The 12,801-nt window shown below is 34.0% G+C and overlaps 1 protein-coding gene across 1 annotated transcript in view; it reads right to left on the minus strand.

Moving 5' to 3' along the window:
- The window catches only part of CDH7 (cadherin 7), an 82,784-nt gene that overhangs the window by 25,117 nt on the left and 44,866 nt on the right, over positions 1–12,801 (minus strand). The window contains exons 4-6 of the mRNA XM_074877663.1: positions 11,310–11,429; positions 8,870–9,037; positions 7,375–7,562 (exon numbers count right to left, since the gene is read on the minus strand). Coding sequence (XP_074733764.1) covers positions 7,375–7,562; positions 8,870–9,037; positions 11,310–11,429 — 476 coding nt within the window. The remainder of the gene's footprint in view (positions 1–7,374; positions 7,563–8,869; positions 9,038–11,309; positions 11,430–12,801) is intronic.

The raw sequence follows: 12,801 nt of genomic DNA on the forward strand, positions 1-12,801 counted from the left end.
ATATATGTAACTGGACAAATTATATGTTTTAATTTGAACAGACTAAGCACAATAATGAAAAAATACTATTTAAATTATTTTTTTAAGACATTCCCATGTTTCTATACTGATTAAGGAAGACTAAATGAGAACTTTAATAATTGAAATCATAAAAATGTGTTTTCTATGTGAATGTTTATCACAAGGGCTGACACGCACTTTTAAATCATTATATTTCATTCCTGTAGTGTAGAAAGAGATAATTCTTTATTTGACTGGATTACAGGAGTGTTAGACTAATAAGGAACACCAAAAACCACTTTCATTAGAAAGGTATTTTCTCATAGAGAAGGATGCAAAACTAATGATAGTGTAGATGCATATTCTAAACAGTCTTGCTTACTAAGAGAACGTTTCACCTTCTCTAACTTAGCCATGTACATCTGAGAAAATCACCATATGGTGCTTACTGTGAGTTCAGCAAAATTCTTCTAGGGAAGAAATCAGCTGGTCTACTTACAAATGCCTGTTTTTCACCAGCTACTAGTAAGGGAGTCTCAATAACTGGAAGAAGTAAACATCTGCTTTCAGCAATATGAATCCTGCCCTACAATTCCATCAGATATCTTCTGGTACCCAATGCTGCTGATAGTTTCCAAAAGATATAAGAGTCCTTGTTAATGAAAAATAAGTAAATAAATAATCTGATGTGTGTATATATACAGTAGGGAACAGTTGGCGTTTTGAGAGCGGAAGTATGTATTGGCAAAGGCGTTTTACAACATCAAATGCTATTGTGTTATACAGGGGCAGTAATATTTTATTTTGGTTCTTTGTAGCAGAGTCTGACTCCTGTGGAGTGTGACAGTGTCTACAAAATCTACAGTCATCATTCTCAGTCTGTTCCTATAAGATACACATCCACAGATCCTATGATGAATACACAAGTACCAGGTTTTGAGGCAGAATATAATCTGGGAAAATAAACAAAATCTCTAAAATATGATTAGTATGCAAGAGTTTTTGACCTGGTGGAAATGTTTCAACAATTCATAGATAGTATAATAAAGACATTACATACTACTGACACTAATGAAAGACTGAAAAAGTGAACTGAAAAGATTTCCTTTTTTTGTTTCTTCTTATCTAATTATCACTGATGTCAGTTATATGGAGAGCATTATTTAACTGGCCTTCAGATCATGCATTCATTATGTCCTGCTATAACAAAAGCACAAGATTCCAGTAATGGAGTACCAGGTCAACAGACTACAAATCACTTCCTTAGTGTTGAAGGTTAAATGGGCAATGCATACTTCAGTCCTTCAGGACAGTGAATAGATCTTAACAGCTTCATTAATACCTCTGCATTAGTGTTATCTGATTAGATCCTGTGCAGGATCCATTCTTTTGGGGGTTTGTGGGGTCTTTCTTTTTTTTTTTAAAAAATTTTTTTTTTTTTTTTAAGGGTGAGAATTTTACCCTGTCTGAAGCAAATTACAAAACAATTCATCTATATTACAGAGGCTGGATATGAAGTTATCATTCACAGGAAGTCCATTTTTGTAATGCTCATTTTTTATTGTATGATAACTTTGCAATAATGTACTTTTCAGAGGTGAAAATCCCATTTTTAAACCCAGTTAAGTTTTTATATTGAAAACTACAGTACATCAACCAAATGCACCTTATCTCTCAAAGAAATCATGCAAGCCTCAAGTTCTTACATTCCAAACTCTAATATAGAACTGAAAGAAAATTTTCTAGCTGAAAAAAACCATGAAATGTTAACAGTAATACAAAGGTTTTTTGGTCAAAAACTTACATATAAACACCCCATTTTCATATTTTCCAGTATTACTTTTAGAACAAGCTCAGCTTTTAGAATAATCTCTTAGTAGTCCATTTCTGTAAGAAACATAGAAACGCTATTTTCACATTTTGCCCTCTAATATTCAAATTGATTGGTGATATTGATGGTAGGGCCATGTTTTGGGGTGAGAAATGAAGGCAAACAGAGCAAGAACTGTACCATGGAAAATCTTAATGCTCATCACTTGCTACAATAAGACATGACAACCCTCAGAGTCTTCAGGCTTTTTTTTTTTTTTTTTTTTTTCACTTAAATTCACTAAAATCTCTCCACAGAGTTCCAAATGTCTTCGGTCAGATCTCATAACCTTCCAAAAAGTCACATATGATACATACAATAAAAATATACCTTGCAGCTTTTTTAATTATTAAATTACCATTACTATTTTAAGCACCAAGTATTTGATAAAGGTGGAGTTGTATACAGATCACATATCAGGTTTTTATCTTAAGATGTTTTGCTAATAAGCTATAATTATTACTGAAGTCTAACTATAAACTGCAACTTTGTGAATAAAGTGAGATCTGTACTTATATGATGCCTGTTTCAGAACACTATTTTTAGGAATAGTGCTTTGGAAACGAAAAGCTATATGGTGTTGTTTATGTATTTTGCTTAGAAAGTGAAGCCAAGATTCCATTCATGTGTATTACAATCAGGGTTCTGTGAATAGTCAACATGAATTGACTTTGAAATCATACACACATAGGTTTGCATGGACACTTCAGAATTTGTTGTATTAAATGTCTGGATCATCATTCACTTCCAGAAATATTTCTTCAATTCTAAGGTTGCTACTGCAGAGACAAATCCAACACATTTTTTAAAACTCCTATATATTCAGAAAAATTACACTTCTCTTCCAAACACCCTCACCACTGTGAAATGTAGCTATGCAAATGATCTGAGTCCTTACTAACAGAGCATTGATTGCAGAATGTAAATCACAAATTAAACCACAGGAAGGAATTGATCCTACTCTACAGATGGAGAACTGAGTCACAGTGTGAACCAGGATAAAATTTTCAAATACTTCTAAGAAATATAAATGCCCAATTCCTTTTCAAAAACTGTACAAGACTTTTTTTTTTTTTTTTCTCCTGAAAAGATGACCTAAGATCAATGTTTTCCTAAATCCTGCTTAAAAGTAATTTACACATCTATTTTAGCTTTACTCGGGAGTTCACTACAGAGAGTGTGTCTATAGGATGGAGAATAGACAAACTCTCCCATTATTTCCAACATCAGAACTCTAGCATGAAGTTTGAGTAGGTGGTATCTTTAGACTGCTCTGTGCGAGATAAAAATAGAATTTTATTCTGTTTCATTTGACAAGCAAGAACTTTTCATTTATTTATCATTATTATTTAATAAAAGAGAAATTGGGACAAGAAAAAAATAGGAAGGTTTCCACAGTGACTTGAAACTACTAGGCAAGAAATTGTATGGACATAGCAGGTTAGAGGAAAAGATCTTCACTAGTTTTCCCACCACTTTCCCACTGTTCCTGTAAGCTGAGAATTCTGATCTGAACTGTGTTTATGGGTCCCATTTACTCATTGTTTATACCAGCTTCTGGAAAATAAAGTTTATCTTCTAGCATTTTTCATATCCTATTGCAGGTTGGAAACAAGTGTATGGCAGCCTAAAACAACTTACGCACTTTGATATACCATCCTAGATACGTGCTGGGTAAAATTTTTGTATATGAATTCAGTCAATTAATTCAGTTAATGTATTACAGAAGAAGGTAGACTTTATTTTTTAGTGCCAATAACCAAGTAAATTGTTCAATACTGGTTTTACTAGCTCCTGTCATAAGTTGAAATTCTAGCTTTGCTGATATCACCAAAAAATCAGTTCTACCCAGATTTAACCTCTTATTATTTAAACCACAAATTAATGAACAAAAATTAGTCCTTATCCCAAAGAATATTTTGAAAAGTTGTTTGCTTGTTTTTTAATCTAGAATGAATTTAAGAAACTTGCTGGAATACATGAATTTCACATGTCATTCAATCCTGATTCAAACATCCTAACCTGGACAAAATAAAATAAGGAGTCACAAGTATGTGAAAAACCATATAGTAGCAAATATTGTACAGTGGTACGGCATGCATGCTCCTTAGTTGTGCTGCATAAGGTAGTGCAGTCCTACTCGACTCTTTGGAGGGATAACAACCAAGAGGATGAAAACACAGAGAAAGTATTCCTCCCTTGTTTGATTCCATATGGTCAAGGGAGTTATCATAAGAGTGCCAGTCTATTGTCAAAATGTTACCTTGAACTGAGGTTTAGTCTGGTAGCTAGTATATTTTTTCCTGCTGACTTTTGATGTCTTGAATTCTCTGTGACATAGGGTGCAGAGAAGAAATGTGTTCAAATGTGCATGGAAAAAACCCAAACCAAACCAAAAGTTAAACATACCCAAATCTTATTCATCAATTTTGCCAACTTTCAAATCAATATATGTATTAGTCAATTCCATTATACACAAGTAATCTTGGGAAATACCTAGCCATGTAACATTTTTCTCTTTCTAATACCACAATTCTTGGTATCTCTCTTTAAAAAAAGATCATTTTCCCAAATTTATATATACAAATAATTCCATTTTTTGCTGATCCTTGAGCATTTTTTTTTTCATATTCTATCCACTTGGAGCATACAGAAATCCTGCTTTGCTCACCGAATTCTTAAATCTCACTTCTCTTATTTATTTATTTTTTTTTTACAAAAACTTGGTTTTTTTACTTGATGTTTCTTATGTGTTAAAAAATGTCTTAGTTTTTAGTGAGGAAGTCAACTTTTCAAATTGTCTCAAAACAGTTATTCTTCTAAAAACTGAATGTAAAATACTTGGTTTGTGTATGGAACACTGACAACCAGATGCCAAACTTTCTCCAAAACACCCAGCACAAAAATGAATGGAGCAGTGCCTTCAGCTGCTCAGAAATACTGGCTGTGATTTTCATGCCCAGCCTGCTGATTTATATGTACAATTGTAGCACAAGTATGCAAAGCTAAAGCATGCATTTGCATTTAGAACCAAAGCTTGCCTTTTCGGAAAACTTTGTCTTGCCATTTTACTGCTTGATGTGTACACAGACATGTCATCTGAGCATATAAATACACACAAGTTTAAAATGATGGGCATGCGTTTGAAGGCTGAGCTATTTCTCAATGCCTCAGATGATTTCAGGGACATGAAAAGGAGAGAGCTAATTGCACTTGGAGGTGTACAGAATGTCACGTGCTGGTTAGCAAAATGTTTGGGCAGATTCCAGGCTACAGACTTCATTTCTTCCCTGATTCCTTACTAAGAAGCACATGTTATCATGCAGGGATAACCTCTGCCCAACTCCACAGTGATCTGGCAGCTAAGGTTCAGTGGTTGAAGCCCATTTAACCTGCATACACTGTCCTTAATGGTCTTCTATGTACTTGTTCTCCAGAGAAGAACAAGGTACAGTTGCCCATTAACCACTGTGCTTGAGCTCTTCCTTTACTTTCTTCACTCCTAGCCAATGTTCTCTGCCAGGTTGACAGGGAGGATCTTTCAGCCTTGAACAAGGCATCAAGTTCCCTGGAGTGCAAATGAAGAGTTAAGGGCATCCAGCATGGGGACTCACCTTTGGGTATAACAGAGGAAAGAAAGTCAGTAACAGTAGGAAAATGAGAGAAAATTTCTAACACTGCAGACAAAAATGTCTGATTTCTTGTGTGAAATATAGCAGCATCTAGGTTTAAAAATGATTAGTAAATTGGTGCATTTCAACAGGTGAAAATTTTGTAGCCTTTTTACTGTAGTCTAATAGCTATTTCATAGAGCACTTCTCAGGATAAATGTTTGGTACTGAAATGTCCAGTTCAGCTCCCCAGCTAAAGTGGTTACAGAAACAATAAATGACAATTATTTGGTCCACCGTACAACACTGGAATAAGGATATTTCAGGAACAAACACCATGATGACAGGAGCATACTAAAAATTAAAATGAACTCAGTTCTCAAATTAGAAACTGAAGCTCCCAACTCATTCAGCATTGATCACTGTGGCACTGATAGATGCTCTCTCTCTAGGATAAGTATATTTCTTCCACATCTTTGCTTAAAAACTTTTTTTAAGCAAACTGAAGGAGCCACACTGAATTTGGCTGTTGAACAAAGAGAAAACTAACTTTTCATCACTTGTATTTCAAATGTGCTAAGCAGAAATTAGCACAGATTGCAAGAAGCTTAAGAAGGATGTCTTTGCCTTGAAAAAAGATGATTTACATTACACATATTAGAGCCTGATCTTTCAAGGTTGCTGAACATTCTCTGTTTGCTGTAACATCTATGGATGCTTACCAGATCTCAGCAGGTGTCCAAGGCATCAGAGAATTAGCCCATTACTTTACAACATTATGCAGTATTAAGTTATTTCAAAGAGGAAATGTTACTGAAGCTTTATATTGCTTTAGAAAGGATTTGATGCACCAGAAGAGGAAAAGAAAAAAACCAAACAAACAAACAAAAAACAAAACAAACAAAATACCCCACAACTGGTAAGTGAAGTTTGCAGAGATTAAAAAGTATATAGGGAAGAAAAATCTGCTATGGAATTATATTAACCACAAACGTAGCTCCTAGTTCAGGAACATACTTACACATATTCTAAAATATCAAATAATTCCCACATTTTAGGGGGTATTAAAGTGTTTAGCAGAGTTAGGACCATGGATTCAGTATTGTCATTGCCAAGTGTTCACACATTAAGAGTATGAAATTATATGACAACAGATTCTTCTGTCTAAGGTGCTGAGGTTTTTTTTCTGTTCTCCTCAGAATTTAAATTTTCTTACAAAATATTTCAGCACACTTATTTTTAAAAGAATACTCTTTAATATGTGTTGCTGAGGTTTAATATTTTTTATATAAACATGATTTTTCAATTTTAAAATGTTAATTTTCTAACTGTACATATAGAATGCTAAGAAGAAAAAGTAATTCTTTAAATATTTCCATTTATTGGAAATATTTTTTAATAATATATTATCTTGTAAAACAACTATTCTTATTGATACATAGTTTTAACTTTAGCAATGTGTGCCTCCTGAATAGAACAATATCATCCAAAGACAATTAGGTTTTTAAAAAAAAAAAAAAAATACATTTGGGAACTATTTTGTATTTTGTATTGGAGCTTACATTTTTACTGTAAGATAGATTTTCACATTTTAATACAAGAACAAATGAGACTATATCTTGGATTCCCATCCAAACTTGTATGTGCAGGAGCTTTAAAAAAACACTCATCAAAACAATACAGCTATTGCCAAAAAAACCCACCAGAACTTTCAGTGTAAGTCATTAAACAGCTCAAAATCACACACACACACGCACACTGAAGTCAAGATGAAATATGCCAATGGAAAATTTTACAGCAGATAAGGCTCTTAGAAACAAAAGCCCATACTCTCATTACCTGCCCTCATCTTGCACAGATCTAAACAGAATCAGTGAGAAAAATCAGACTTACCTTCTGAATTGTTATGATTCCCTCCTGGGTATCTTTGTCAACAGAAATTTTGAATACTCCCAAACCATCACCATCCACAATCTTATACTCCATTTCAGCATTAGATCCCACATCTGCATCTGCAGCTTTTATTCTGGCCACCACAGAAGACACTGGCAAAGACTCTGGGACATTGTATTGATATGATCCTGTGAAATTTGAAAATTTAATTAATTTGGAGTCCTGTGGGACTGTAGGCCAAAAAAAAAAAAAAAATAGCCCCCTTAAAATCTTCCTTCCTTTAAATCATGTACTTGAATATTTACTCGGTCTAACAGAATATATTCAGTTTAAAATAGAATTGCCCCTTTTTTGCTAGGTTTTCTTTGTAATGGACTCTAAGTACTATGGGCATAATTTCTTCCTATGACGAGAGAAGTACAAGGAAAAAATGCAAAAACGTAATTCAAAACTTAAGTGCAAATCTTGAGGTGAATGCCCGCTACAGAGTTCCAGTGCAGAAAATATTTTACTTTGTTTTTCACAAAAGAGGAAAAAAAGCAAGTAAGTAAAATAATATCAATATAAACTCTTATTCTCTTATAGCTGTGTGTCTTGATTAGACAGTTTGCAATCTGACTATGACTAGAAACTGATATATATTCATTTCTTTAACAGTAAGTACACCATCTGAATTCTTGAAAATTCCAGCTTCTTCATTCAAGTACAAAATGATATATATGCTGTCGAAAGGGTATCTGAGTGCAGTCTGTAGCCAATAACACCCTCACCTTCAAAAATAACTTCAGTTATTCTATTATTTATTCAAGCAGTTGGTGGCTTGAAATAGATCTATTTTTTATATCATTGGAAGTGAGGCTGGAGTGGACATGAATATATTCTTCACATTATTTTAATTCTACTTAGCAAGGACTTTTTTTTTTTTTTTTTTTTTTTTTAAGAAAAAAGCATTCCAGACAGAAAGCTATTAAACTGAACTCTTCAGGTTTATGCGTACACCTGTGTACTCCTTTTTTTTGGCTAGGAAGAGAGCCATCTTGCTCAAAGAAAGTAAATGCAGGGAAGATGACTTTCCAGCTCTCTGTGATTAATTCCTTAGGAAACACTGTATGCACAAGAGAAATCCTGCTAAAATGTCAAAGGAATATGAAGGAATGAGTCAAGTTACAGGACAATGTATCCTGAAGACCAACTGGCAAGAGATAAATATCTATTAATGTGTATCTTTTTTGCCTTTAACATGTACCTGCTGTACATCATTTCAACTGATCTGAAACATATTAGGTAAAGACAAAAGATTCTTCCGATGTAGTAATAATAATAATAATAATAATAGTAATAGTAATAATAATCAACCTTGTTTTCAGTGATTCTCAAAGTACTTAACATGGAAGCTGAGTACTTTTACTCTTTGTTTAGAAATAGCATGATGTGTAAATAAAATAACAATGTTTAGAAATAATATTACAAATCATATTTTTACAAAACAACCTACGTCGTGGAAAGCGGGGTGGGTTGTCATTAACATCAGTCAGAGTGACAGTTACAGACGTTGTCCCTGATAATCCACCATTCTGCCCAACCATGTCCTTTGCTTGAATAACTAGTAGGTATTGGTCCTTGGCTTCTCTATCCATATTTGGAAGGGCAGTCTTGATAATACCTGCAGCAAGACAAGATATGTCAATGCACAAACAAATATGTTACCATGAAAGCTGAGCTTGCCTTTAAAAGGTAGTAGCAGATCAATGATTGCAACAAGAGAGGAAATAATTAACTTCAACACTAATATCACAGTTTTTGACTAGGAGCTGAACTGACATACTGCAAACTTATTTTAAGTAGTCACCAAAACCCATCAATTTTTATTTAGTACTAGATTCGTTGGGTAATGCCATCCATGACTGTTTTTTCTGATTATCTTCTCCCTGAACTACAGACTTCATAATGTCTTGAGTAACACTCCCTTCCCTGGAAGATATGATCTGTGTTTGATTTCCCATTCTTTTAGAGCTAGGAAGAACAGAATATTCTGCATTCATTTTTAAGATTCCAAGGTCAATATTCATTTCACAATGTCTTGAACAGTCATTCACTTCATTAACTCTTACTAATATTGATATCATGCCATATTCTGCATGTATAAGAAATTACCTTATTTTACCATATATTTGCTTTAAAAATACCCAATTCTAAAGCATTAGTGTAATTAAGGGATTTTTGATTTATTAATGGAAATACTATAATATCTGAAGTAGTTTTTGTTATCCATTTGATAATCTGCATACAATTTATAATGAACTGATTTGAAAGGAAAAGCACAAGAAACCTCCACGTTTCATCCTTTCAGTTCTGTTGATATAGATCAAAAAATAAATATGCCTTCTCAAAACGTGATGACTTTATGAATATTTCATGTTCAGTACACAGTACAGCCGCTAACTCTGATTTCCAGAGAGGCAGCCATTTACTCCACCAGCACTTAGTGTCAGCAGCACAGGAAACATAAACAAACTAAATAAAGGAGAGGCACATTGGGACACATATCTCTTCATCTGATATTTGTTGAATGTTTAGTTAGAGTTTTATTTCTTTCTTCCCTTATGAATGCAGGACTTGCCGTTAATCATCTCTGGGTTGAAACATTTATTTCACAAACAGACTTTCTGGCACTATTTCACCCGTTTTACAAAACATGTTACAATACAATTAATATACAATTCCATAACATTATTGTTTCTACACAGCTTTTTCTGGCCTGCTTGTTTTTCTATCATAGTTAAATTGCCAGACAATGTTACCCAATCATTTGGAAGATAATTATCATGCACACAGGAAATCTGAGTATCACATCAAAGTGAAAATGTATGCAAACATTTCAGACTGAATCCTTAAAGATTTTGATTTAGCAAAAACTACCATATTATTGTTCAAGGGCTGTCTGCAGTCATTATGACAATATACATTGTACATACATATACATGAAGAGGGAGAGAGATGGGGAAAATCATTGTAAAGCATACTCATTGAGGGGAAAAAGAAAGTGCTATATATCCTTGCTGAGGATGGACCTGTTGCAATATGAAGGTAATTATAGTACTTATTTATGCAAATTTAGATGTTCTTAGAGTGTGATCTTTTGGTCATGTCATTGGGTTTCAGGTCTGATTCACATCACAGATTGTTTATGATAAATAGGGTAAATAGTTTGCTTCTCTTTTGTTTCAACCTGTCCATCTCTGAAAAGAAATTTTAACTCTTCTCCATGTTGGTGTAAGTGAAGGCTCAGACACCAAATTAAACTGAGCAGAGCAAGAACTTATTTTCCCTCTCTATGAAATGATACAATACAATGGGTAATGTTTATTAAACTTACAGAGAATTAAAAGTTGAGTCTTGTGGCTTAAAATATTCACAAAGTTTCATAAAAATAGTAAAATAGTAAAAAATATTCCACCAGTAATTTGTTTTGAAAGTGGCAGCAAAACATTACATCAGATAAGGATAGGAAGCACAGTGTTTTTCCACAAAAAAACTTCAGTCTAAAAAGTAAAATTGGGAGGTGATCATGCTGTAAATGTATACTTAAGAAAATCTTGCTATGTGACATTTAGATATTTCTAAAACAAACATCTGCAAAAAAAATTGTTCACAGCATCTTGAAATTATCCTTGATCAGAAAGACAACAGGCAGCAGACCAGGGAACTGGCAGATTGACAAGAAGATAAAAATTCCTATTCCAGCAATATCTGCTTATCACATTGCTCAGATGCATGGTTTTCATAATCTGTTCTGAAGAATAAGAAATTAAAAGATCAAGAAAATCCAAATGTATTTCATTAACCAAGAGACCACATTAATAAGTTCCTAACAAGTTTTAATACACATTTTCTTTTTTTCTCAGCATTACTGCATAGAGTTTATGAAAAGTTACCTGTTTTTGGCTCCACAGAAAAGTAAGGTTGTCCTTGCAATATACTGTAAACCACTCGAGCACTGTTACCGTAGGTAGGATCATCTGCATCAGTGGCTGTCACTTGAACCACAGAGGTACCTGCAAAATTTTTAAGGGTCTATTGTACATAAAAGATCCAAAAATCTTAACTACACTTATTCAGCATGCTGTGCCAATATATATCTGGAACAGTGTAAGGTGGCTTTTTCACAACTGTTCATCACTTCATGCTGATTCAGCTTAGAGTATGAGGTCCTCTTTGTAAACCATTAGTATTGGCTATTACGGAGTTCTGTCTTCCCAAATAGTCTCACCCTTTGACTTACAGCAGTAAAAACCATCTCACTCAGTTCCCCCTCTCTATCTCTGCTTTTGTTTGGTGGAGGGTATGTGAACAATGGTGATGCCTGAAGTATGCTTAAGTATGAAATACAGTAATAGTTTCCCTTTGACGAGAAGTCTGCATACCAAAATGGTAATGAGTAGTTAGATTCAAATATATATACACATACAAGTATTATATATTTTGATAACTGTACACATACATATATAAAAAAATATTTTTAGTCTATAAAATTTTTTGCCCTTTTATAAAGAGATGACTGAAGAGTTTCTGTTTCGGGTCAGAGAAAAACTGGTGAGAACTATTTCTACATTCCTTTAAAAAGTACTAATTTCCTTCAAAAATATGAAATACTTCATTATTAGTTGTGGTAATAATCTGTTGCATAAAAATTTCTTGAGCAAGAAATGTCTCTGTTGACAGGAATAAGAAAGCAAAATCTCTAACTGGTTAGCAAGAAGGGTATATTTTGTGAGGATCTCACTCTGTATCCAGCTCCTATTCATTATGTTCTCCGTGTCAGTTCCCATTTGTTTTGTTCTGTACAACAGCTTCCATGATGTATGCTGAGAGCAGAATAAAACAACACTTGGGAGCCAGGGCCTTAGCCATAGTCACCATCCTTTGATGGCCAGAAAGGATTGTTTTTTCTCACTGGCAGATTGTCTGGAACATTGAGACCTTCCATTCAACAGTCCATGGACCCATTTGGAGGTTAGGTTGAAAATTAATATTGTAGCAATTTGGCAGATGCCCAGTAAAGGTCTTCAACAGAGAATCAGATACCTTCTTTAATGGATTTAGACACAAGATTAGAGAAAAACATTTGTTAAAGAGAGTGTTCATTTTCTGAATTAACACATTTTTTACACACGGAAATGAGAGCAGCAAGTCTAGAAGTCACCCTTTAAGAATAAACTGCAATCGCAAGTATCCAGGGTGAGCTTTCAATAAGTTGTATTCCGGTCAGTTTTATTTGGATTTTTTCAAGAAATGGGCAGGAGGAAGTTCTGAAATTCTTCAGTCCCACATCCGCTTTTCTCAGCTTTTCAATTCGCAGTTGAGGACCATAAATGGGTCCTGGGACAAGGCTGAAGGTTTGGAGAGAGAGAGGATAAAGCGCAGCCC

This window comes from Strix uralensis, chromosome 1 (assembly GCF_047716275.1).
Source record: "Strix uralensis isolate ZFMK-TIS-50842 chromosome 1, bStrUra1, whole genome shotgun sequence".
Taxonomy (NCBI): domain Eukaryota; kingdom Metazoa; phylum Chordata; class Aves; order Strigiformes; family Strigidae; genus Strix; species Strix uralensis.